Source organism: Zonotrichia albicollis, chromosome 1 (assembly GCF_047830755.1).
Source record: "Zonotrichia albicollis isolate bZonAlb1 chromosome 1, bZonAlb1.hap1, whole genome shotgun sequence".
Classification (NCBI taxonomy): domain Eukaryota; kingdom Metazoa; phylum Chordata; class Aves; order Passeriformes; family Passerellidae; genus Zonotrichia; species Zonotrichia albicollis.
Window position 1 is genome coordinate 116,901,519 of NC_133819.1, and position 27,536 is coordinate 116,929,054.

Below are 27,536 nucleotides of genomic sequence, written 5' to 3' on the forward strand. Positions count from 1 at the left end.
ATTTTGTATTCTGCTCAGCAAGTGTGCAATAGTTGTGGGATATTAGAGGAGCTCAGTAAGACCTTTCAGACAGGTTTTATTAATGTATACATGGTATTAAATAGAACTATGTTTGAATGCAACTGTAAGGTTTTTGTCTTTGTTTTCCTTGAAATAATTTCTTAAGTCTAGTAGTTTTGTAAGGAAGAGCAGTAATGGAAATCCAGAGTAAATCCTGAAATCAGTTGAGTCCATAGAAAGATTACACCTGTACAGCGGATCTCTGGATGTAAACAGAGAGAAAGGGACATTTCTTGGATCCATAGATATATTTCACACATTTTCTAGGAGTGGGTGAAGAAAACCTATTTGCCTTCGAGTTTCTGCAAGATATTACTGGTACCAGAGATGTACCCAACAAGGAAAGGGAATTCAGATGCCTAAGCCACGAGTTTCTTTGGAGTTTAAGCCAGAAAAAAGCCATTTCTATGCCCTGGTTGCTGCAATGATGATCTTCACAACTGGAATCTCAGTCTTCCCAAGACAGCACTGTACTGCTGCTCTCAGCCTCTTATCATTAGCAATAAAATCATAAGTAGCAAGGTTCTGTAGTGTTGCTGTGGTGTTTCAGGTGCCCATGGACAGAAGAGAAGCTGGTAAAAATTGAACTTGTTTTCCCAGTTAGCAGTAGGACCAGCCTGCAGCAAGCACCAGCACAGGCAGAAGTTTCATTAGATTTTACATTCATCCACTTCTCTTTCATCACACTTTCTTTTTTAACTGTATCTGGTTAGTAATTTTTCTCTTTTTGACATGAGAATACTGAATAAGCTTTCTGGTGATATTCAAATACAGCACTTCAGTGAAATGGAGCAATTTAAACAATGCACAAAAAGTTGATCTCTTTTCATACCTGTATGTTCCTTAATTCATAGCAGCAGCCCCACAGGTACAAAGCCTCCATGGCTGGCCACGACACCACTTGGCTGCTACCCCCCAGGCTCCCTGTGCTGGCTCAGGTGGACATTTCTGTCCTGGCTCCTCACCAGGTCCTTGCTTTTCTTTCTAGACATGTCTGAAGCGCGCTGCCAGTTGTAGCATATTCCCATTGACTCCGGGGCACCCGGCTCCATACGTGCTTGCAGGCAAGCACACTTGTTCTCTCGAATGAACATGTGTGCATGGTGGGATTTAGTTTTCTTCTTTTTGTTTCCTTTTAAGTGTGGTGCTGAAGCCAGTGTGGATTGATGAAGGCTATCCAAAGTGAGGAAGTTGTTAAATGCTGGGAAAAGACTTCCAAAAGCAGCCTCTGAGATTCCTGGGTTCCCATAGCTCTGATCTGTCGTGTTGTGCAGAGCCACTCACCAGGAGGAGAATGAAGTTGGCAGCTGTCCTCAGGGGCAGGACATGGTCACCTTTAATGACAGTGGTCTGGCAGGAGAGTTCTCTTGCTTACTCAAGTAGTATTAACTTGGTTGTGTGAACAGTGTTAAGTACAAAGAGCTTGGTTGTTTGTGGGGTTTTCTTCCTCTTGACAAAGCCCCTGCTCTCGCACAGATTTGATTTCTGCGCACAAGTATTAAATATACACATGAATGGGGTATTTCTACAGGCACTTAGCCATCCAGCTCTGAGCTGGCAATGTGGAAAGATTTGCTTTGTGTGTACGGAAGAGAAATGTGTATGCAGATGCAAGTTGGAATTGCCTTCTGCGCATTTGGAAGTTTCATACTTAATTTCAAAACAGTATCAATAAGTATGTTGATTCAAATGAGGAAAGATTTTTCTCTTTCAGGAAGATTTAGTTTAAATTCAGGAAGTCAAACTGCTGAGGAGTTAGCACTAGGATTTATAAAACAGCATTGAAAGAGAAGCTTAATTAACATTTCACTACCCTTTCAATTGCACTGAATCTCTGTCTGGTTTATCACCCACCTAAATATGCTAGTTTGTATTTGAAGAATGCTTGTGACAGTGAGCCTTCAGGAGAAAGCTTATCTTTCTCCTATAATCTCATTATAGCATTTGTATATTTTATTTGCTCACTTTGACCTTGGATAATATGTAGAAAGTATTTAATGTATATATATCACATGATTCTGGTCATCAGTGGTTTAGGTTGTTTTGTTTTTACTGTTAATGTAACTTGAGCTGGAATTTCAAGTTGGGTATTGATGGATGAGGACACATAGGGTGAGAGCAACGGGAAAGGAAATTATCCCAGGGAAGGATGCTGTTCTGTGTTCTTTAAGATAGAGTGAAGAAGGAGCAGCTGCTTTTCTTTCTCTCCCTGAAGATAACAGTGATAATAGAAATGGGATATTAAAGAGGGCAGCATAGATTAATGGGGCAGTAATAAAACAAATGAGACCCATTAGCGAAATCACTGCTTGAAAAGTAGATTCCATGGTAAGTGCCCTTCAGTGCCTCGTTTAGGAAAAATTGTTTCAGCACTTGTAATATCATCCATGGTGTTGGATTTTAGACTGTTGTGACAATCTCAGTGATAAAGCCTTAAAATAATTTAGATGAAGAGAAATTTTATTTGTACTTATGGCTTGATAGAAAACCTGAGTTATTCTATCTATCTACATGTTGAAGACAAGTTCTTCTTTTTCAAACCCAGTCACAATGGTTTTTCATGTTCTCAAAATCTTACATAAAAAACTAAAGACACTTTTTGTTGTTCTGTTAAGCCTGTAAGGTGATCATGAGAGCTTGGAAGGCCTTCTTTTATTGCTGGAGCACCAGTGCTATAGATACCAATGTTCAAACAGACTAGGAACTGGAACTGGTGGATTTAGTGACATCTCCTGGTTTTATTTGTTCATTCTGTATTTGATTAGCAATGAAGGATGTGCACTGCACTTAAAACTCTTCATGTTTCTGTTTGCTCTCTGCTTTTTAGACCAGATTGTTTTCTGGACAATTTAATGAGCAAGGAAAATACACTTGATTGCTGAGATTTATACAGTATGTTGCCTATAAGGAGAAAAATGTTTGGGGGTTAGAGATAAAACATGTTCACACATCTACTTAACTAAGCCAAATATATTAATAATAAGTGCTTTTTTTACTGGGAGATGTGTGGCTTCAAGTCTCTGAATTGTCTCATTCTGCTTCCCTTTCTCCCTCTGGAAATGTATGGCTGTATTGTGATGAGGCTTGATTTTTTTAGAAATTTTTTTTTTCCCCCAATATAATTTTGTTAAATCCAAGTTCAGAGTGTAAATATAAAACGAATCACATCTTGTGAGGTGCAGAGGGTGCTGGGCAGGAGCGGGCAGGGGCTCTGTGCAGCGGCGGCCGCTCCCGGGCGGAGGCAGCGGCAGAGGCAGAGGAGGGCCGGGAGGCGGCTGTTGCTATCGCTCTGATGTCAGGCGCTCCCGCTAACGTGTGGTTGGTTATTCTGCCTTTCAGATCGCTGCCGCTCGCTCCTGGAGCGCAGGGGGGACGGCCAGACTCCCACATCTTTCAGCAAGAAGAAAGGAGCCAGCAGAGCGGACTAATACGGACTTGTGTCGGGTGCCCTTGCCCTACAAAGGCTGCCTTTAAAAGAGAAACGCAGTGCTATTTAATGAGCTGTGAGATGAGGCACTGCTGCTAACGCTCAGATCCCGGGATTCATCGGCTATTCATTGTGCTTAATGTACATGTTTCTGCACCGTGCATTTAGGAGATCCCAGAGAAGAATCCAAAACGGCTGCGGGGGAAAGACCACCAAACATGCCTACAGAAACATTACCGACAGGTAGCATGGTGAAGCCGGTCAGCCCTGCCGTGACTTTCACATCTGCCGTTCCTCTCCGCATCCTGAACAAAGGACCTGACTATTTTCGCAGGCAGGCGGAGCCTAACCCAAAAAGACTGAGTGCAGTGGAGAGGCTCGAAGCCGACAAGGCGAAATACGTCAAGAGCCAGGAGGTCATCAATGCCAAGCAGGAGCCTGTGAAGCCGGCGGTGCTTGCGAAGCCGCCGGTCTGTCCCGCGGCCAAGCGAGCGCTGGGGAGCCCCACCTTGAAAGTCTTCAGCAACAATGCAAAGACTGAGAGTGGAGTCCAGAGAGAAAATCTGAAACTCGAGATTTTGAAGAACATCATCAACAGCTCTGAAGGCTCCAGCTCAGGCTCAGGGCATAAGCACGGTCCCCGAAATTGGCCACCCCACAGGGCCGATTCGACAGAGCTGAACCGACACTCGTTCGCCGAATCCTTGAAGGTTTACCCCACGCAGGGCCGGAGCAGCCCCCAGGAGAGCAGCTCCAATGTCAGCAGAAGGCTCCTAGATCAGTCAGCAGAGACGTTCTTGCATGTCTCTCACAGCTCTTCAGACATTAGGAAAGTAACTAGTGCAAAGCCCTTAAAAGCAATACCCTGCAGTAGTTCAGCCCCACCTCTGCCTCCAAAGCCCAAAATTGCCGCCATTGCCACCCTGAAATCCCCAGAGATTGAGACAGTGGAGTCTGGATGCGGAGTTAGTAGAAGACCCTCCCTACAGCGGTCAAAATCAGACTTAAGCGACAGATACTTTCGCGTTGACGCAGACGTTGAACGATTCTTTAACTACTGCGGACTGGATCCTGAAGAGCTTGAAAACCTTGGGATGGAAAACTTTGCAAGGGCTAACTCTGATATTATATCCCTCAACTTTCGCAGTGCAAGCATGATTAGCTCAGACTGTGAACAGTCTCAGGACAGCAACAGTGACCTTAGAAATGATGACAGTGCCAATGACCGTGTGCCATACGGCATTTCTGCCATTGAAAGGAATGCCAGAATCATCAAGTGGTTGTATAGCATCAAGCAAGCTAGAGAGTCACAGAAAGTGTCCCATGTGTGAGAGAGAAATCCACCGTAGAAAAAAGCAAGGACTGTGTCTTTGTCTGTGAATATTCAGTTTGTGAAGGGTTGTGAAGTCTACTTGAAGTCTTGTACCCTTCTCAAATCTCTTTGTGTTGCTTGTTGTGCAATGTTTCCAAGTTGCATGCCTGTCAACATGTGAGCTGACCTGGCTTCCACTTGAACAGTAACTAACTACAAAGCCTGGCTGAGCATACACATTATCTGCCAAAAGTTTAAGACAAGAATCTGATTAGGGCTTCAGTATAATCAAAGTGTTTACATGGAAAGGTTATATGACTTCTTTGGTATTTATGTGGTTCCTCGTGGATTTTATATATGTCACTTTTTGTCTTAATACAGATATTGTCAACTGACTTTACTCGTTTCCAAGTTGAAACAGAATCCCTTTTGGGGGAAGAAAAGTGGAATTGGCCGAAATATGAGGTTTAGGCATACAACGATAGGCAAAGCAGCCTTATTATCTCTTGTAGAAAGTGCATTATTGGCACACGAAAGCTGTTTCTAAAAGGCAAAGAATGCTATGTTCTTAAATTATGTATCATTGCTAAACTATATATCCCTACTTGTAGTAAGACACTGTTCAGTAAAAGTTTATTTTTCCTAGGTAAGCTCCCTCTATTTTACAGCAGAAGTAGTCTAGTGAATCTGCTTGACCTCTCATAAACTAAGTGAGACTTGCATTTGGGTTGGTGTAAGCATTTTAATGATTTTGTATTATACCAGTTGGAAAAGCTTAAAGAAAGTTGGAGTCAACAGATGACAATGGCGCAGGTACAGGATTTTGTGGGTTTGATTTTTACTCAAAGATTCCTGGTCTTAAACTTTTGACAGGAATAATTAGATCCTATAGCTGATATTGAATGCCTTTATTAGTCAAAACACATCATGACTACAAACTCCATGTTGTCTTAATTTTTTTTGTAGATCTATTTGAAGAGTTAATGAACAAAAATGGAAACACACAGCCATACCAATATAACGCCTCCTATTCAGAAGTAAATACACTCAGTAGCTGAACTATATCTGAAAAAATGTGATTATGTTGTCTTGCATATGTTATATCTAAGGCTGTGAAAGTTTGTTCCAGCTCTAGGAAAGTGTAGAAACATGACAGTATGTAGCTTTTCTTTTCTCTTTTTTTTTCCTCCTTAAGAGGTTAGTGCTGCAAATCAACCTGTTACAAATCTTTCAACAATGTGTCTTCCCAGTGGTTTAATTAACTGTCATTTCAACTGACAGTGGTGGTGTGGTAGTGGAGGAGTTGAAAGTACAGTGGTCTGCTTCATTATTATTGTATTCATGCTTTGAAGTAAATTGCAGCACTACCTTATACTACATCAGCTAATAGGAAACTTTTTTTATTGTGTAAATGCTGTAAGACTTTGTATATACTTCAGTTGTTACAAAATCTTTAAAAGGAAGAGTGTTATGCTAATAAATAGCTCCTGGTGCAGGTATGGTAGGGTTTTTTTGTTCTTATTTTTTCACCCCTTCCATCCTTGAAACTGTATCAGGAACTCAATTGCAGTGTGTTTTAGTGCTGTAGAAGGTCTTGGTTAAGTAATAGTTCCAGTAAAAGGTTTCTTTTACTAAAGTGCTTTTCAGAATATAATTTTTTATAAAATAACTATAGCAGCATGATCTGTCTGAAGAACTAGAAGAGATTTTCAAGACTCCTAAAATAGCTTGCTTCTTCCTTACCTAGCAATGTTACTGTTCCCATTTATAGCATCTGTTCGTAATGAATCACCGCAGTCTTCTGAATTATTCTTCAGTAGTGCTTATTTATATATTTGAATATTAAAGATGTTTTACAAAGTCGGGTTCTCTCTTTTCTCTGAGAAGCCTGTAGCCCAGGTTATAACAGACAGCTACAGTTAATGCAGGCAAGACTGGAAGTGGAGCCATGCAGTCATTTGTTTCCTATGGAATTCTCCTACATCCAGTTTTATATAATTGTTCTCTAAATGATTGTTTATGGAGGGAGGGAAGCACACATTCAGTTTCAGCACACATTCAGCTTCAGGAGGCTACTCTGTGATTTTTACAGTTGACTTCACAACCTAAGACTTACAACATTCCTAGCTCAGACAAAAAAAAAAAAAAAAAAGAGGAGCTCTGTATTTCAGCTACAGGCCCATTTGTGACATTTTAAGCTCCATGGGTTTCAGTTGGCATTGACATCACACTGGTTTTTCAAGCATATTTTTCCAATAGTAAGTTCTGCTCAGTTCAGTGACTGTTTTGCCAAGGAAAATAATGCTTGAGGGATTAAAGCCAAGTGTAATGCAGCTGTACAGCAATGAAATAAAGAAGTTAAAACCGAAATAAAAAATCCACCCACATTGTTCTCTCTCAAGTGTTTTAAGAATGATGATAAACATGCTATCTCAAGTGTTGTCAGCCAAAAACAGTAATAAAGAAGCTTTTATATCTAGAAAATGGATTAGAGCATATGCTAGTATTCTGAATTTGTTTCCCAAGGTTTGTTGGGAAGCCATAAGCTCTTGAGAAATCAAATTCATTTCCTTTTAATCACAAAAGGGGTTGTAAGCTATCTGTAAGAGGGAGTTTCCTCACCCAAAATCTTAGGCAGCACCTTTGGAACAGCACAGGTGCTGATCTGCCTTCACTGTCCCTGCTTCCTACAATGTGCACGGGGAAAAGATTTTACAGGGCCTAGACCTTCACAGTCAGCTGGACTTGCAACTTGGTGAGGTTGCAGTAATAGAAATCATGGGATTGCAGAATGTTCACAAGGCTTTGAACAAGCAGGTCACAATTGCCTTTATTTGTCACTTTATTGCCATTTATGCCGATATCATTTAATTATTAGTCACCCAAGGACAATGGTCTTGTTTTTACCTGTACATTTACATAAAATCCAAATCATTGGTGTCTGATTGTTTTTGTATTCAAATGGGAATAACCATTGTATACAATACAATGTTATATATTATCTGCAGACAGGTAATCCTGTCATGTCAAGAGTGCATTCTGCCTTAGGAGATTCCTGAGTGCCGAATGCTGAATTCACAAAGAGTTGTAACGTGCTGAAATGCTTCATCAGGAACCTGTTCTGGTCCTGTTCCTGCTGTGTCCAGCAGGCATTTACCCAGGTACAAAGTGCACAGCAGGTGTTCACAGCTGAACAACAGCTCTTGTTGCAGCTCTGGAGGGAAATGCAAGCCTGTCCTGTGAAAGCTGGAACTGACAGTACTGGCCTCAGCAATGAAGAAAAATGCAGTGTGTCTTCAGTGATTGGTGTGAGCTCATACACACACACATACACCCAGACAAAAGAAACCACCACAGAGGTTTATGGTGGTTCTGTTACTTTGACTTGCCAGAGAGGGAAGGGAAGAGGAAAATGGTGTGACCAATTACCCTTTGAAAGCTACCTACAGCTTTGCACAGAGGTAAACCTTTTATGTGAGTCAAAGAGGTGGGCATCAAAGTAAAACTGGCCTTTCAATCACTTCATATTATATAGTAACAATGTCATGAAAGATGAGAGATAAAACATCTGTGCCACAAATTTACATTCAACAAATACAAGTACCAAAATTGTCTTTTTTTTAATGAATACTGTTTCTGCAAAGGAGAGCTCTGTGCTGTGAGTGTATGCACCATCTGAGTGACCGAGGGCTTTTGAAGGGGAAACACAGAATGATGATGCTTTTGGCTGTAATTCAAAAATCAAAAGGCACGCTCGGACAACAGAGCCAATCAGTATTGCTGACTTATCTCTTTTTACAGCAGTTTATCCATCCGTGGAGGCCATATGCACTTGATTCTAGTCATTGAATGAAAAACAAAGTGCCTAATGGAGCTCTGCAGTACAGAGCTGAATAATTGCAGTCTGCAGGAGAACAGGAAGGGAACTAAACCTCAAAAACAGTCTTCCTGATACCTATTGATTATGGGGTGATAATGTTTAGTGCATTATATTCAGAGCTCATTTGTTTATAGGAAACATTTTATTGAGCAAAGTAGTCTTAACAAATCTGGGAGGTTCCATTTTCCAAGGCCATAAAACTCTTGTCCATTGTGATTAATGCTACTACACCAGTAACTGAACACATTAAGCTTAGAGTGTAAGAGCATCTGGAGTTTTGTTCCCAGGAGCAGTAAGGGTCCATTGCCTATTTCAATATAAATGTGGATATAAATGTGCTATACAGGAGAATAAACTGGTCAAGGTGTTTTGTCCTGAATTATAAGATAGCTCTTTGTTACCATGGCTTAAATATTCAATAATATTCTGAATTCATTTGACATTCCTTGCTGTCAGCAGAAAAACTCCAATAATCTGCCCTTTGAAATATGTCATCCATAGCTTAATGGGAAAGGCCATTAAAATTGTTTGTTCAGTGTAAGGACTTTTATCTCCTGATGATGGCATCTATTAAGTGAACCTCTAAATAAGCACATTTCAGTCAGAAGTATTAACCCATAAATGCCTTTTGTTTTTCTCCCTGAAGGCCCAAATGGTGATCAATAGCTGAGTTCTACCATTTGTTACAGTTACTACATTATTGCTAAATACTCAGTTGATGTCCCTTGGGCTGCAGTGCAATCTAAAGTGGTGGCACCTGGTAGGTATGAACAGCCTTCAAGCATATTCTACATTTGATTACCTAGGAACTTGGTTGTGGCTGCCCATCAAAACTGATTAATAATAAGCAGTGACTTTAAAAAAAATCATGGAAAACAATAATTTATAATCAAAAAAGTAGTCTCTTGAATGTCATTCTTCTAAATCTAAAGTAATTTTCATGATGATCTTATGACAAGAGTAAGAGAATGCTAGTATCTCTGCTATTACTCTTTCTTGCTTTTGGCACAGCAAGTCGTCTCCACCTTCTTGGTGTCTTGCCCTTTCTGAGTTTTCCCACCTTTCTTCTTTTCTGTCTTCCTTCCCTTGTGGTGTCTGACTTTTACATCATCTCTCCTTTGAAACTTATGACCAAGGTCATCATACTCTCCTTGTTTACCTCCTTTCAAAGCAACTTTCCCACAACGTGTTCTGTCTTTTATAACTGCTGTATTCATGACAGCCTGTTCCCAAGAGAGTAACTCTGTGGCAACAGTTGAGCTGCCATATCCTGAAAAGCTAGTAATCTTTTTAATGGATTATTTTTAATTTTCTGGGGTGTCATGTTATTTGCAGGCAAGATGAAACAGTGAGAAGTGCTTCTTGAGGAAAATGCAGGGATTGAAAACACTCATGAACTGCAGGATGTCAAACATATCTCAGAAGTATCAACCTCTTGGTCCAAAATTGTCTTTTTTTCTCTGTCATATCTCACTCAATGCATAGTCCTGCTATTTCTTTGTCTCCAAATAAAATGATGGCTTGAGGACAGTAGTGTGCAAATGTGGTACAATTTCCAGTGAGCAGAATGCTACGAGTCCATTATCCAAGAAATATTTGTTGTTTTGCCTTCTGCTATTTGTTAACAGGGTACCTGTGTGTCTTACACCCTTGGCATCCAGACCACTCGTGCTGCATGTGCGGTTCCCAGGCAGCTGGTGAGAAAGCACTTGCTAAAAGGGCTTGTAAAACAAAAGGACAGTGGAAGATCCAGGAGGGACAGACAAACTTTCTCCTCACCCTCACTTTTGTGGGAAATCCTTCAGCTGTGGCAAGAGAAGGTTTAGAACTGCCATTCTTATGCAGCCCTGGGGCCAAAGGTCTGAGACTTTAATCCTGTGTGTGAGAGAAGGGTACCTGAGTGTCTGGGACCAGACAGGATAAATCAGTGTGTGGAAGCAGAAGGCACTTGCTGAACCATGGTACTGCTTCACTAAATGCCTGCTATTCGTGTCTTAAAACATGAAGACAAAAAAGGAACATGGTTGAAATTTGGAGAACAGCTGTGTATGCAAATGCTTTCAGACGAGATGCGGAGGTGGGCAGATAGTTTTGCTTTTTAAGAAAGAAAGCTTTTAAAAGATCTTTTAATAAAAGACCTGCTTTTCAAGTATATTAATTTTTTATGAAGTCTGTCTTGCCATTCTGAACTGTAAAAGCTTTGCTACTCTCAGCACACAGCATTTAGAAATGTACCAATGATGATTTGGAGTGACTTAAAGTAACAGGATGCTCAGCTGAATGTGAACCTTATTTTACTAAAATTTTGGATGATGGGGGTTTTGTTCTTAATTTTAAAATGGTTGTAGGGGGCAATAGAAAACTAACAGAGTCTTATTTATTAACCTCCTGCAAATAAGACTGGCAAGTACAGATGAATTTGTCTGCATGAAAATTACAGTATTAAGTTTTGGCCAGACTTGATTTTGTTCATTGTTTTGCATACCTCACAGCATATCAGCTTACACAAAACTGGCACAAAACTCAATCATCCCATCTGAAAATGCTTTCTGTAAACTTATGGGTTTTCTGTAAACTTATGGGTCCACCTGGTGTCTTTTCTACAAAACAGACGCTGAGGTGCTGGAGCACTTCTAGAGAAGGGCAATGGAGCTGGTGAAGAGTGTGGAGCACAAGTCTCGTGAGGAGCAGCTGAGGGAGCTGGGGTTGTTTAGCCTGGAGAAAAGGACGCTCAGGAGGAGATCTTATTGCTCTCTAGGCCTACCTGAAAGGAGGTTGTAGCCAGGTGGGAGTCAGTATCTTCTCCTAAATAACAAGTGACAGAATAAGGGGGAAAGGCATTGCGTGGTAGAGTCAGCCATTGTGTGGAGGTGTTTAAAGGATGTGAACATGTGGCACTCAGGGGCATTGGTTTTGTTCTTGTGTGGTGAACTTGGCAGTGCTTGGCAGTGCATTTGGTGATCCTAAAGGTCTTTTCCAACCTAACAGATTTTGTGATTGTTTTGTGTTTAATGACTCTGAACAATGAGCTTTCAAAATGCTTTCAATTTCCCTTGGTTTTGTTTCTAGAATGTTCATCCTCCTCCTCTCCTACAGACCTAGTGAAAATAGGAGCTTTTTATCAGTCTGTATATTTTCTGGTATTGAATTAAGGAAGTAGTGAACAGGCATGGAGCCATAGCATAAAACAATTTCAGCTTTTTTTTTATTTAATGAAATTGCAAGTTTGGTGGTTTTTTCCCTCCAAGATGCTGTACAGTCAAACAGAACCAAAGAAGTTAATAAAATGTATGTGTGCATGTGTGTGTGTGTGTTTGCACTTACAAAGTGCAAAAATATGTCACAGGGCTAGTAGCAATAGGACAAGGTATAATGGGTTTAAGCTGAAAGAAGTTAGTCAGACTAAATATTTGGAAGAAATTTTTTGCTGTGTGTGTGCTAAAATACTGGAACAGATTGCCGAGAGAGGCAGTGGATGCCCCATCCCTGGAGGCATTCAAGGTCAGGTTGGACTAGGCTGTGAGCAACCTGGTCTAGTTGAAGATATCCCTGCTCATTGCAGGGGGATTGGACTAGATGGCCTTTAAAGGTCTCTTCTAACCCAAGTCATTCCATGATTTTGGGTTTTCCCCTCAGGAAACCTTAAAACTTGTTTGGCATAAGGAAATCTTGAAACATCTCTGGACACTTCATCTGGGAAGAGCATGGAAAAATGAATACCCAAATTCTATCCTCATTGAAGTCAATGGGAACTTTGCTACTGATCTTTAGTGGGGCAGACAGCATTTCACCCACTGTGAGAACTTAATATTTTGGCCTGTTTGGGGATGAGGGTTTCTTTCTCTGCATTGTGAATATCATACACTAATTTTCTATCACTTTCTCACCTATTATTCTGCCATCTCAAAAAGTACAAGAGGGAAGTCCCTCCAGACACAGGTAGGAGCCATGGGAGGAGTGAAACCTTGCAGAGACGAGGCAAGGAAGAGGTTTGGTGAAGCACAGTACTGGTGTGGGGAGAAGGTCAGGATACAGTCGCCCAGCACAGGGTGTGTCTGTACACATAAGCAGCACATATTTGTTCTTTGAATTTTTACTGAACAGCTAATGAGCAGATTATGGAAAACCTACAAACTAATGAGGCATCATGAATATTCATATCAAGCCTCAGGGGTGCCCCTGCTGCTCATCTCCAACCACCAATGAGGTCTTACAGGAGCAGTGTATGACCAGTGCTATTTGAAAACAAATTTGCCCTACTCCAAACCACATTAATATAGTCAACTGTGATATCAAAAACCTTTATGGGCTGTTATTTATTTGAGAGATCATTTATAATTTTTTTGTGATGGACCCTGCTCCTTGGAGCTCACCATGGAAAAGCATTTACTTCTGTCATTGTCCTGTTTCCAGCTCTGCTGCATGAGAGCAAGCAAGCAGAGCTCTTCAGGGCCCTGTTCTGGCTATTCCCCCACCATGTGAAGGACATCCACATGCTGTCATCGCTCAGAGACATGGATGGTGTGATACCCAAAGGCAGCTGTGGTGTGAAATTGAAAATTTTTCCTGTGGGCTCATTCCCACACCAGTTCCACACAGAACTGATGCTCAGGGTCGTGCTGTGTTCAGGGGGTGCTGAGTGAGCAGATGTGTAATGCCATGAAATTGTGGAGTATGTTGAAAACTTATGGAAAGGGGTTTCCTGGCCATGTTTTGCTGAGTAAAAAATGGCATTTCCCATGGTTGAACTCTTGGCAGAGAACTCATTCAGTATATACTGGGCAAAGGCTAGTGGTCTGATGGGCATGCTGAAGGGCAGAGCTCATGTGACTTCAGAAGCAATGAAGTCCTGCAGCTGCATCAGCCCCTTCTGTGATGCAGCACAATGTGCTTGGTATGGGGAAGACAGACTGCACTGGAAGGAGGGATTAACTCTACAAAGCCATGCCACCAGCCAGGCTTAGGCAATTAATTATGTTTTAATAAGGTATTTTAAAGAATAATTTATAGGCTCACATTAATATGCAGTAAAACTAATCCCTTGCCTAAATGTGCTTGTGAATAGTGATTTTTTTGGTTTTTTTTTTTTTTAATATTAAGTTAAAGAAGTAGTTCAATATGAACCCCTGGCGATTATTGATACACAGCACCTTTTTTTTTTTGCTAGGCCAGATGAGACCAGGTCATGTAGATAATAATATAGGGTTGTCAGTAGGTTATGAATAGCTGAGTTATGAAGATGAACTTCTTCAGAATAATATTATTAAAAATAAAACATAGAGATTATTTTCCTGACTGATGCTGACTATTGCATGTGTCTTTCCCAACAGCTACCAGTAAGTTGAAAGGCTCCAAAACTGTAGATTAAAACCATTAAATGAGAAAGCAGGAAAGAGAGCAGGAATTTTGAGAGCAACCTTGATGCTAGTGTATCCTGATCATGTCATGTCTGGCGTGGGGGGACAGCAAGGGAAGAGAGGTGGCTTTAGCACATGGACTGCAGGAGAGTAGAAGGGAGAACAGAAATGTGACCTGAAAATAATATTAACCGTGACAATCTGACCATAAGATCTTCCTCATGAGCAGTCTGCAGGAGCAGAGCTTGTCACCAGGTTTAAATGCCAGGCATTTCAGAGCAGGGATGTGGAACAGTTTCGCTGCCCAGGGCTCCCAAAGGATCTGACTGGCCAAGGCCACCGGTGCCGGCTTTTTAGTTTTATTACAGCTTTCACAATACATCCCTACAGACTCATTTGTAATGCTTCTCTCGTTCCTCTAAGTGGGGAATGCCAAGATAAGAATACTGGAGGTCTTTGTACTCTCAGCAGCGAAGCACAGCAGAGATGAGAGCAATAGGAAAGGCCCAGGAATCCAGGACATTTTTCTCAGTCAGTTCCCTTCAGAAACCGCTCCCTTTGGGGGAGGCACTGCAGCAGTGGAGGCAGGAGCTGCAGCCTTTAAAGGTTTTGGAAAGGAACTGCCCACCTCGTTGAACAAGGTGCTAAATCCAGGCACCCTCAGAGCTTCTGCTGAAAACAAATTGCAACTGTTGTCAGTCCTGCTCCGCACGCCACCACATTTTGCTGCCGCAAATAAGCAGCATTTCTACAGTGATTTAGTAGGTGTGGGGAGGAATGACACACTCAGGCTCACGTGTCCCTTCCCACCATCGTGTAGGAAGTTATACTTCTGCAGAGCAATGCTTCTTGTCTCTGTCTTTGCCCTGCATTTCACCACTGCTGTTTCTTTCCCAGCCCCATGCTTCCACATCAGCAAACTGAACATCTCAGTTCTACTCAGGAGCTGAAGGTCCTTTCTCCTGGACGTTATTATTGTGATGTTGAGAGGTGAAACCAGAAGCCAAGGCTGAAGCTGTTTGGCTTATCCTTGAAATTTTTCTGACAACAACCTGGGTCTCCACTTTATTTATGACCAGCCATATGAAACTGTTTCATGAAGCATATCACTAAAATTTTAGTTTTCCTGTTGCTTTTTTCTTACTGTGAGATAAGGCCATTTATCTTCCTTGCTGATGTTTTCAGTCTTTCAGCTTCCTCAGGTTGAAGCATTTATTTCCTTAGGCAATAGTTTCTACATTCTTTGAGAGACAGTCTATTTTTTAACACTGTGGTGGTACATGTAACTCTGCTAAACTATTGCATGCATGTAGTTACTCCGTTGCATAAATATGCATTTGCGACCAGGATGAAGGAACAGTAAGTTCATGGAAAATTTTAAAAATAAATTTTTGAGGAGCAGTTTGGAGCAGTTCCAGTCTATCTGAGCACTGCAGATGTAATGCAGGCTGCCTGCATTTGCAATGCACAGTAAAAATTATCAGAAGATTCTGATTAGTAAATGGAATGTGTAATGTGTTCCCAACAGACCGTTTTCCCACAAGAAATAACTCATTTTGAGCCCTGCTTATTTTTCAAAAGTGCATAATAGAGCTGACATTGAGAAAATTTTATGTGGAACGGGGGAAAAAAAAAAACCACCTTCAAGTTATAGGAACTCCAAATCAAATAATTCAGTTGAAACAGTTCTGCCTTATTTCTAGCAAAGAATTTGATTGACAAGTGAGCCATGAAAGAGCAGCAAACCTCTGCTCCCAGGGATGTGTGGACTTTAAGGGCCCTGCTCTGCCCTCAGCCCACCCCACTGCTGTCCCAACCCTCTGCTCAGAGCCTGCTGCTCACAAGTGGAGCTGGCTCCACCTTTTAGATGAGTTGGTTATTGTCTGAGTAGCTGCTCTAAGATGGCAGCTGCTTTACCAAGTTCTCTTTGCACTGCTTCCCAAAGACTGGTCTCCTCCAAAAAAAATGAGCAGCCCTTGCACCACCACGAATTGTTCAAGGTGCACTGTCAGAGCACACACTTGGCATGGTGTGGAGGTATTTCCACAGCATCACATCACAACTGTGATGGACAGCAAAGCAGCTGGTGTCCCACGATGTACCAGCTCACATCTGGCAACTCATGTCTAAACTGGGTGGATCTTTGGGGTCTGGAGAATTCACAGACACCACAATCAATATGTCCCGTAGTCAAGTCACCTCTGCTCTGAGACCCTACACTTCTGTACCACAAAGGCTGATGTTTTCTGCTCTTTGTGAGCTTTTAAAATGTTTTGAAAATTGAATTTTGAGATCTAAGTCTTTTCTGGAGAGAATTCTTCCCTGAGACAGGGTTGCCTTTGTCAGCACATCTGCCAGTTGCTGTTTCAGGCTCATCTGTAAGGTGAAGCAGGCATTTATGGCAGTTGTAGACCCTCCTTTTTCCAGTTCTTTCCAAAAAAAATCTGATAAACATAGACATGTGTTATCTGTAGGAAAATGTAGGAATAAAACCTCCTTTTCTGAGGCTTTCCAAGAGTGTTCACGAAAAGGGTCTGCACTCGTACCAAATATTCTAAAATATGTATATTGTAAACCACTGAAAACTAAATAAACAGAGGCTACAGATTTTTCTTTATGCAGATTAGGTTACAGACTGCAAAACAGCTGCAAGTTGGCAACCACTGAGAAATGGGATTGGATTGAGTGCCTTCTCAAACAAAGTGCCACCTCAGAAGGAAAACGTGAGAAACAAAATGCTGCATTTCAGCTTGGCGCTCAGCCCTGGTCAGAATTTGAACAGGAGGTTTCTTTGAGGTCCTTGGATGATGAGTGAAATGTCTCTGACAATTCAGTATGTGCACAGAGATAACGTGTCAGTGTATCAAAATGCAACAGGCTTTGCGTTGAGGACCCAATATTTTTCCAACTTCTTCTCCCCTGGTAACCTTGCTCTAAAGAGGGTTATTGTCTTTCCTTTGTTTTGGAAACTTTGTCCATTATCTCTTTCAAGTAATCTGTTTTCTTTCAATGTGTTTAAAATGCATCATATACATTTTCATTTGTAGTTAAATTTCTGGGCTGCTAGCAGTGATTCTTGACATGTTCTCTGCATTTCCACTTTGATTTTGAGATCTTCCTAACAATAAACTACAAAAAACACAGATCATTATTTCTAAGGATGCCACATTGATATAAATGCAACCCTCTGTAGCTGAAAAATACCAGTGACATTCCTCTGTTCGTCTAATCCTTGACTTCAAGACATCATCAGATCAAAGCCAACCACTCAGCCAGTGTATGCTGGGTTTTCTTCATTTCCAAAAGAAATACCACAACTTGCAGAGCAGAAAATCCCCTGTATCCTTCTATAAAATCCTCCAGAATGAGGCACGCTTATGGCTGTGAAAGGAGGGGAAAAGCAGATAAAATTCTGACCTCCTATAGAAATGAAACTCCTGTTCTTTCTCTCACTGAGGCTCTGATTTCACCCAAGAATTACAACTGTGGCTTCTTTTAAAAAGTAACTTGTCTCCTTACACAGGTTTTTTTATAAATGCAGCACTATCACCCAAGGTATGGATTTTTGCCAGTGAAAAGATGATACACTCTGTTGTGAAATGCAGCCTCTAGAAATTAATTCCCCCTGAGTCAGTTTTGTTACATTTGGTTTGGTTTTTTTTTCCCCCTTTTAAACAGACTCATCAATTTTTAGGCCAGATGAGATCACTTTAATTGTTTTGCCTTTCTCTCTAATACCAATTATATCCAGGCATGAATTATTTCCCATTCGAATTACACAGTATTTCAGTTGAGAAATCCTATTTTGATTTGAACAAAGGCAGTGATGGAGAACCCACAACAGCTTTTACTAAATCATTTCAGTGGTTAATAAACCCCTGCTTAGATAAATTGTAATCTCCTTTGCAGTCTGAATTTGTCCAGCTTCAAAGAGCAGCCCCAAGGTAGTGCTGTACATTTGCTGCTAAGGTTGAAGAGCCCACTCCTACAGCTTTGCTCACTCCACAGAGATTGTGAGTGTGTCTGCCTTCAACTTTTCATTGGGTACACTAAACAGCTGTTAGATGAAGAAAGTTTCATCCTACCTTCAAGGTGTCCTAGCAGAAGTGACTAGCACAGCCAAGATAAGCCTGCATGCACCAAGGATGTAGTGTTCATGATATTCCCTTGTCTTTGTGTAGTCTTCGCACGTGTTGGAGTGATGACTGAGTTTGACAGTCCTTGTCTGAAGTTACCCCTCCCTGCCTGACCAGAGCCTTGCCCCTTCCCACCATCCACAAGGCAGAGAGCCACCAGACCTGCTAACACAACACCCCATGCCCCATTTCTCCCTAACCCACTTCAGCTGCAATGATCCATGTTAAAGAAACAATTCACAAACCAACAGGAAAAAGCAACACATTGCCCCAAGTGTTAAGGCTAACCCAGATCCCAGTGACAGAACGGGGCTGGGGAGCGACTGCATCAGCAGCTGCCCTGGGTCAACTGCACATTCCATTGAACAGCCCCTGTTAGGGACCCTTTTTTCTGGAATATTTACACCAAACTTAGTACCCAGCTGTGCACTGTCCCTTCAATTCACATGGCCTTGTGTTGGCTGATGGTTGAGCTCACCAGACATCACTCTGAGCAGGAACCTCACTGTGTTAGAGTGTGCAGCATTTATCAAGCTCTTTGCTTGCTCTGGCATAACCAAAACAATTTTGCTTCATTTTCAGATTTCCTTAATTCTTCTATCTGTTCAAAAAAAGCCAATGCCTCTTCAAAGTTCTCAAGCAATTGCAGTTCTCAAGATTGATGATCTATTACTAATAATGTTTTATAGTTTTCTCTTTCAGTGAGTTATTGTTGTAAGTCCTTGCCAAATTTTAATGAGGAACCCTGCTGACACCCTTGTGGGAACTTGTGAGGATTACAGACATGTAACCCTCAATGTTGTCTTCAGAGATCACGTAAAGAGAGCTGCAGTGTTCATCAGTCTCTGTTCAGTTACCTTCTCCTGGTGACTCCCTTTTCTCTTCCATTCCCTCAGAAATGGAGCCCCAGTGTCGTGGTGCCTGGAGCACAAGCTTTCAGAAGGACTTGTGTCTCCTCCAGCAAGTGATTATTACAACAGGCACCATGAAGTGTCACCACAGTGGAAATGTGGCTACAGCTTTGTCTTCATTATCCTTTTGACGTCACATTTGAAGCTTCCTCTCAAGTTCCTTAGAAATATGTTAATTTAAAAAAAAAGGAAGTCATTTTCAGCAGAAGAGAGATGAAACATCGTGCTACATGTGTGTAAGTGTCCAGTTGGGAGCCCAGGGTGGGGCTCCCATCATTTCTCAGACAGCCTGACCTCTGCATGTTGGCTCATTCCTGCTGAACTGTATTTGACTTGAAAGAGTGAAAATAATGATTTTGCTTCTCGCTAGTCTAGTTCATATATCAGTCAACAATTGTTGGCTTTGCCAAGGGAGACTTTTGCTCTATTAATCCACAGGTTTGCTCTCCAGAGTCCTTCACTGTGGCCTCACCCCAGCCTGCCAACTTCTGGGTCTACTCAGGGCTTCTTACCCACACACAGCACAGAAATAATATTAACAGCATCCACTTAAATCAACAAGACAGCTTTGGGACTATGCTTACAACTGTTAAGCCAAAGCATAAATACTTCTGGAAACCTCAAAAATGTAAATCTAGAGCGGGAAACTGCTTGAAAATTTGCCTGTCACAGGTACTACTGCAGTTCCAGCATCATATAAACATGAAGTAGCTTTTGTTTTAACTTAGTCGGATCCCTAATGAAATATTTTGTGACCACTTTTGTTTTCAAATTTACTCTGCTTTAGTTCAGTAATTGGTTTATGACTGTAATTACTAGTCTTTCAGGCAACACTTATTAAAAAACAAATTAGGTTTCTGCAAACTCTGGTGATTTCATGATCATATAGATCCATATAAATCACAGTTAATTAAGCTCTTTATCACTTAGGTTTTCCATACACAATGTATTTACAGCATTGCTGTAAATAAGACGCAATATTCCTATCTTTCCACACCAATTTAGTCATATTAAAACAAAAATGGGTTTGTAACAACGGAGGCTGAAAATCAGAATTTACTTAAGTAGCCTGCTGCACACTAACAATGATATGATGGTGTAAGCTGATTGTGTTTATCTAGAGAGGGGGAAAACCCCCTAGAAATATAAGCATAATCTGAAAAATGCTATTTTCAAACAGGGAAAATGAAACAAGCCAAGTTAAAACTCTTTGAATATATATTTCCTTTCCAAGTCTTATCAGAGTTGTTACAGGGTATAATTCTGGCTGCACTAAAATGATAAAACCACAAAACAAGCAACCAAACACCTAAGCCAGTTAAGAGTGCAAGTATTCCTTAAGATGTCCAAGCTGAAATGTGCAAATAAATATAGTCTGGATTTGTTTTCTTCTTTACACGATCCACACTCTTATAAATTTCTTTTAAAAGCTATTACCACTTCCATTAAAGATTTTTGTACTAAAACAGCTACAGAATTTCTCCTGACTTGGAGGAGTCTGTGAGTGACACAGTTAAAAAACCAAAATGTGCCATTGGTCTTCAGGAGTTTTGTCTTCAATTAGGATCCTTCAGAGCCAGCTCCACTTCCAGGCCAAGATTCAGCAGCTGCAAGTTTTGATCTTCAAAAAGGTATTATTCAAAATAGAGATGGTTTTTAATGTTTATGGAAAAAAGAAAATCATCTCTCAACCAAATCACTTGCACTTTCTCCATTTTTACTTTCATATTTATTATGACTGGAGAAATCCACTAGTTAGCAATTATTAACTTGAACTTATTGCACTAGAAAGTAGTTAGGAGCTGGTTCCCCCTCCCCCTGCACACCTGAGGCCCAGGCCAGGTGAGAGATATCTGGCTGTGCTCTGGAGGGTGACCCATGGCACCCTGAAGGGACTGGCAGGCGAGATGTCCATCTGCAGCCCAGCACCTCCAGGGCCCGAGATAAAATAATAGTAATAATAAATACTGATTTCAGGCTGAACTGATTAACATCACCAATAATTTATTAAAGCTGGCTAGTGTGGGGATGAATATTTTTGTGCGGCTGGCATAAAGTAATGACTCAATGTATCAACATTTCCTCATATAATCATGACACAGTTCCAACAGATACATGTGTATTATTGCATTATGCAGCACATCTTTGGAAATCTCTGTCCCATTAGTTTATTGAATTTAATGGCTGCTTTTGTGAGATGCTTAGATCCTGACTGGCATAGAGCACCTCCAATGTGAGATGTAGCATGTTATCATCTCACGTTTTCTGTTTCTTCATCAATATTTTTTCAAGTGGGTGCCCTGTTCCCAAACACCCAGCAACCCCTTTCTTGTGTGGTATATTGATAATTTGAGTATATTTATGAAGAGGAGTTCTTCTTTCTTAATATTTATGAATTCATTTGAATTTATCTAGCCCTGAAAAATTCATTCAATAAAACAATAAGCTGGATGTTGGAGCCAGTTTGAAATCGAAAAAGATTTTGTGAAATACTATATTTTAAATGTGATTTTACCAGGTGGAAGCAGCATACTTATAATGTCCTAAAAAAATAAATGAATAGATCATTAAAGAGAAAAAAAGACCTACCTCAAATGTTACCAAAATGTCACATCACATAGAAACACTTTCAAAGAGGAAGATATGTTCTTTCCTGATGCACCAGTTCCATAATATTGTGACATTTACATTCTAATGATAACTAAACTTTGATCTTTGGGAAATTTTAGAGCAAAGAGCCTGATTTGCTGTGATTTTGCCACCTCCCTGAGGAAACTAGATGCAGGCTGCAAACCTCACAGGAGTTATACAAACAGAAAATAAGAAAGTAAAATATTGGGAAAGAAAGCCGTTTAGATTATGTGTGCACAGAGAAGTCATGAGGATTAACCAGGTTGAACACTGAGGTTTGGTTAAGGATAGATACACAAAACCCATGCAAACACTCCCCTGCACTTAGGAGGACAGGGAGCTGAAGACATAAACTTGAACCCATCTATCTTTTACTGACACTGGGTCTTGAGAAGCTGGGAGGTAATGGGCTAAAGGGATTGCAGAGCTTCAGCTTTACTCCTAATCCATGTCACAGAATTAAAACTAACGAGGGGAGGAAATCCTGTGAAAACCCTCCTTGGTGGGGAGTAAAGGACATCATTCTGCACACAGCTAGGCAGAGTACAGCTGGTGCTGCTCTCCGAGCAAGGTGGAGGCTGTGCAGCCTCCTTACTTTTGCAGGGCACTCTGTCACATGTCTGATAAAAATATCTACTTTACAATTAGGCTTGGGCTCGACTCAAGGTGCAGGAAAAGTTTGCACTTCTGGTGAAACACTGGCATCTGGATGCTGCTGAAGGCAAATCCTCATTGTACACTGCAGCCATTCTTTGCTCTCTCTCTCCCCTCAAAGCCTGGAAGGAAACTTTTTCTACACAATGTTTTTCTTTCAAAACCCCAGCAGCTACTGAGTTTTTAGGAATTGCTTCATTTCCTCTGGCGTGCTGGGAAACTGGCTGCCTTTAGTGTGAGTAAAAGGGAAAAGAGCAATTTTACCTGGGTTTGTACCTCGCTGGATCCTGCAGGGCACATCATGCATCTCAGCGATATATTGGAGTAAGCCGATTCCTCGCAACAGAGAGATAGGAAAAAAAAAAAAGAAAATATGTGGTACACAATGCCAGGCAACCAAAGATGTTTTGCTTCTGTAATCATCTGCTACCACACCCCTATCCTGGGCAATGTTGTGCTTCTCCAAATTGAAGAAGCCTTTAGGTTCATGGAGGTCTCCCAAAGACAAGCACCTTCTGCCCCTAAGTAATTGTCACCAACTGCCCTTCAAAGGAATATATGGGACAGAATCAATTAGCTCTTAAGGATGAGAATCTGAGCTACATGGAATAAATTCAACTACTTTCTCCTGGCTGGAATCTTTGCTGTAAGTAGGAATCTTCTTAGCATCAGAGTGGTCAAGATAATAGCATGTGGTGTGGCTTTTCAGAGGCAAATTATCAAGCAATGTATATTCTGTGTATTTGAGTCATTCAGTGATACCACAAATATTAACCTTTCTGCTGGAACTGGTGTGTAGCAAAATATCTCCAATGAGGGAAATATGGGGCTTACTGCTAAAATTCTTGCATAAGTTTTTCATACAATAATTCTGAACTTCAAATAATATAACGTTACATTGAATTAAAAAATGCAATTCTCCCATGTGAAAATGAAAAGTGCCTTTTGTAATTGACATAGAGTGTTTCAGGGTTAGCATACAGAGTTCTCATATGCAGGGAAATATCTGTGGAAGAAAATACAAACTTTGCAAATTGTTCTTGGTTTGCCTAGTTAATAACACTCAATTTTTTATATTTAATTACAGTAGATTGCAATTCATTATTTCAAACAGATTTAAAACCTAATAAGCATCAGACTGCAGAGCAAATACTCTTCCTTTGTGTGCATAACCACTTCCAGCTTCTCAACCTTTTGTAATAGAAGTACAAGAAAAAGAATTTAAAATATGTACATAAAGGGAGATACACTAGAACATTTTGTCTGTTCATTGGAGGTGGATAGTCAACACGACAAGAAAAATTAAACTGGGATTTAGAGAGATGCTTTTTTTACCTTGTAGAATGAAGAGCTTTCATGATTTTACTTTAATTACCTTCTTGTTCAGTTTTTCCTTTGTTGTCTAAAATATCAATGAGATTTCTTCTATTTTCTATTGTTATGAATCTCTTGAGCAAAACTGCTGCCTTCAAATAAGAGAAGAATAGAAACTGGAGACAAAGGCACAGAAATATTTAGGCAACAGATTACATTAAGAAAAAAAAGGGAGAGATAGAGAAAGAAAGTACATCTTACTGAAGCAAAATTCATAATATTTTCACTTCTTCCTACTGCAGAAACTTTCTGACCTCCTCCAGGATAGTTTCTCAAAACTGCTGTGAAGGCACCAAGGTAGAAGATGGATGGAGAGACTGCAGTGCTCTGCCCTTCTGCCCCTCTGAGCCCTGCCACAAGGCAATGCCAACTCAGCTCTGTCCTCTTCCAGTCCCTTTATCCACTTCTTACTCCTGCCTTGTCTGTGGTTAGACTTCTAAGCTGTCTTGGAAGGAAAAGAGCTAGAAGAAATACACTGAGAAAACCTGCTGGCTTACCCTGGGAATTAGGTATATTCAGGTCACTGCAGCTCACACAATGTGGCAGCTGAAATGAAGCAGCATCATAAGAGCCATGAAATCGTACAATAATTCATGTTGGAAAAGACCTCTAAAATCCTTGAGTCCAACCATAAGACAAGCACTGCCAAGTCACCACTAAATCATGTCCCTAAGTGCCATAACTACGCATCTAAATACCTCCAGGGATAGTGACACATCAAAGGAAAGCCTTTTTCTAAAGCAAAGAAGGCTCAATTAACCAAAGCTTGGTAGAATGAGGATAAGATTAATAGCAGTGTACCATTTCTAGAATTACAGTGTTGGCAGAAAGATATTTGTTTAAAAGAATTCTTTCTTTAAAGAAATACACTATATTATTATCATAACTGTAATAAGCCCAAAAGATTTCAATCATAATTTTGTCTGGGAAACTAACTGTGAAATAACAAAATCCCCACAACTTTGCTTTTTGGTATGTGAAAGAGAACACATCTAAATTAATCCTCACATCCTTTCACAACTAGACTGATTAACAACTATGTCCTAGAAAACAAAAGTAGGATTTCCAAAGACTGGAAAGCAGAGAAGCTGAACTATGCTCCTTCAAGCACCTTTTACTCGACACCAGTGATTGTGAAGAAAGTGGGATGGAGACCATTGAGGACTTAAGACACCAGAGCTGAGGACAGATAAGTTCTTCTTTTCCAAAAGGTTGTTTAGGAGAGGTAGACAGCCTTATTTCCAAAAAAAACAAACATGTGGTCCAATTGGCTATGGACCCTCCATCCATGCCAGCATGTGTTTTAACTTAAACAAGGAGAGGTCAGCCTTGAGCACAGGCACCAAACCTACCAGATTGCTGTCAAATGAGCACAAACCTCTCAGAGCAGGAGTGCCATGGCACAGCTGTAAACCTGCTTGAAAAGCCAGCACCCAGCTGTCAAAAGTTTTTGTTCTTAAGGAAGAGCACTGCTCTGCCAGCCCACTGAGTCACAGAGAGCCTCTGATCAGCTGGAGCTAAGATACTTGTTAAGAGACAGCTTAAGTTAGTCAAGACCTAGTACAGATACGTGAAAAAAAATGTAAGGTGAGATCTTTTTAATCTCTCATGTATATTTTTACATTGGGCTTCTACTAAAGAGGAAAAGAGAGTAAAAACCGCAAAGTTTCCTCAGCATATATAAACCCCAAGAATTTGAAACACCTTCATGATATTTGGTATGAATGCAAAGGGCTCTTCCCAGGTCTTTGTTTTCCCTTTTCCCAAGTTTTTAATGGGTTTTACCTCAGGGTCCCTTACTCTAGTGTAGAAAATATTAGTGCTAGTCTGGTTATTCTGAGTCCCAGGAGAGTATTTTGCTCACTTGCAGCAGTCCTTGCCATCCCTGTGAGCAATTAACAGCACTAAATAGCACAGCATCCAGCTTCAGGATGTGTCCATAGGCACTGTTTCACTAGTATGTTGTTCTAGGGAGAGATTTTCACCTGGGACACCTTCAGTTTGGGTTCAAAGTCTAATAATCTCTGTGTGTGACAGAGATTATTTCGTGGATGTGGAGCCACTCATGGTCTCTGTGCTTTGTGTCTGAAATGGGGAGGACCATGTTTCACCTGGAAGAGGCTGAGGTAGTAATTTGTTGAGGTTTCAGAGGATGAGAGAACTGCATGAGTGCTTAGAAGATTTAGCAGAGTCACATCTGTATAATGTCTAAGAGATTTTCATTGGGAGGATATTTTGTTGGGGTTCTAAATGGAGGTGGGGTTTGGTGTATCTCTGCAAGCTCAGAAGTCTCACTCCCACTGCAAGGTCTGAGCAGAGCTCTCACTTCAGGGAGAAATCCTTCATCTTGCTTCCTTGTCTGCCTGCAGATGGCTTAAAGACACTACAGAATATTTTTCCTAAGGTAAAACATGCCTCTGCAGAAGACTAGGTTTTAAAAGGTTGCTTCTTATCAATTGAATTCTGAGTTGAAATTGAAGAGTGGCTGCCTTAGACCAGTATATGGCTTGTAAAGTGAAGGCCTGACAGACAAAATACACACCTTCTTCTATCTTGCATTTATTCTTTTTTATGCCCAGTCAAGACAGGAAACATTAAATGCACTATTACATTATAAATTTACTTGTGAATTACTTTCCCGGGGAAGGTTGGTGTGAGCTGAATGTCCCCCTCCTCTCACTAAGGCTCCACTCCTTATAAATGACAGTTTTATAAATGACAGTCTCTTTTTGCAGATGTGTCCAAGAGCCATTTTCTGCAGCTCCCTGCTCTGCTGACAGCCTCAGGGAGCAGCATGTCTGGGTGAGCATGGATGTCTCTGCCCAGCTGTGTCACCTGTGCCCACATCCTTGCATGGCACTGACTGCTGTGGCTCTCTTCCCCACCCTGTGGGAGGGCAGATAGCATTTTAGGAAGGAATGTGCAATACCAGACAAGAAGGATGGAGAATGGCCAAAGCCAGGTCTTACTCAGAGGTCTGTATTTCTTCTCAGCACCTGAGTTGCATGGGAAGATGTAGATCTCCAAGCTGCTCTCTGCAAACAACTTCTGTGATGAATTTAGACCCTCTGTGCCTCTTGCTTGCCAGAAATTCTTGTGAGAATACACCAGACATGAAGAAAGGCAGAGAAACAGCCACAGCTGGAGCCTGGCCAGCCCAGCTGGCATGGTGGTGTGTGTGAAGCCCCTGGAGCCTGTCCAGGGATAGGATGGTGGGGGAAGCTGCTGGCAGCACGACCTGCTTTCCTTCTCCCACATGACAACAGCCAGGTCAGGGTAAAAGGGGGAGCCAGACTTGGAACACAAACAGTGGGCTGCACTCATGAGAACTGCACCCCTGAACAGCTGGAGACTGCTGATGCTTATCTCTGGGGGAAACATGGCTGTTCCCATTCTGCCTTCATGTTGCCACACTGTTTGCAAGGAAGGGCAGCCCCTTCTGAAGATAAACCACTGAGCAGCTGAGCCAGAAGAGCTGTACCTCGATTCAAAAGGCTTTGGCCCGTTTGTGCATTACACTACACCTTCCCTGCAAATGTGTGCTGTCATAATGGCAGCCCTGGAACTTCTTTTTGTCAATGATCTACTGAGCAGCCCCTGGGTGTGATGTGTGCTCAGGTAAATTGTGCTGATTAGCTTTTCAAGAGGGGCTAATGAAAATCACATTAGCACTATTTAACAAAAAGGTAAATAAGGAAATCTTTTAGAACTGGGCAAATATTTGGTATCAGTCATGTGTTTCTGTGAATAAACCTTTTTAGAGTGGCTGCTGATGCCACTGTCTATAAAGAGCC

General features: G+C 41.1%; 1 protein-coding gene across 1 annotated transcript; it reads left to right on the forward strand.

Annotated features, from left to right (window-relative positions):
• The first annotated feature begins 3,565 nt into the window (after positions 1 to 3,565).
• On the forward strand, positions 3,566 to 6,659 carry FAM110B (family with sequence similarity 110 member B). The gene has a single exon (XM_026791413.2). It carries the CDS (start codon positions 3,706 to 3,708, stop codon positions 4,816 to 4,818), a length of 1,113 nt encoding a protein of 370 aa, XP_026647214.1. The 5' UTR covers positions 3,566 to 3,705; the 3' UTR covers positions 4,819 to 6,659.
• Positions 6,660 to 27,536: the final 20,877 nt, after the last annotated feature.

Bases quoted from the DNA above. Each gene is read 5' to 3' on its own strand.
- FAM110B (XM_026791413.2), top strand. From the start codon at position 3,706: ATGCCTACAGAAACATTACCGACAGGTAGCATGGTGAAGCCGGTCAGC.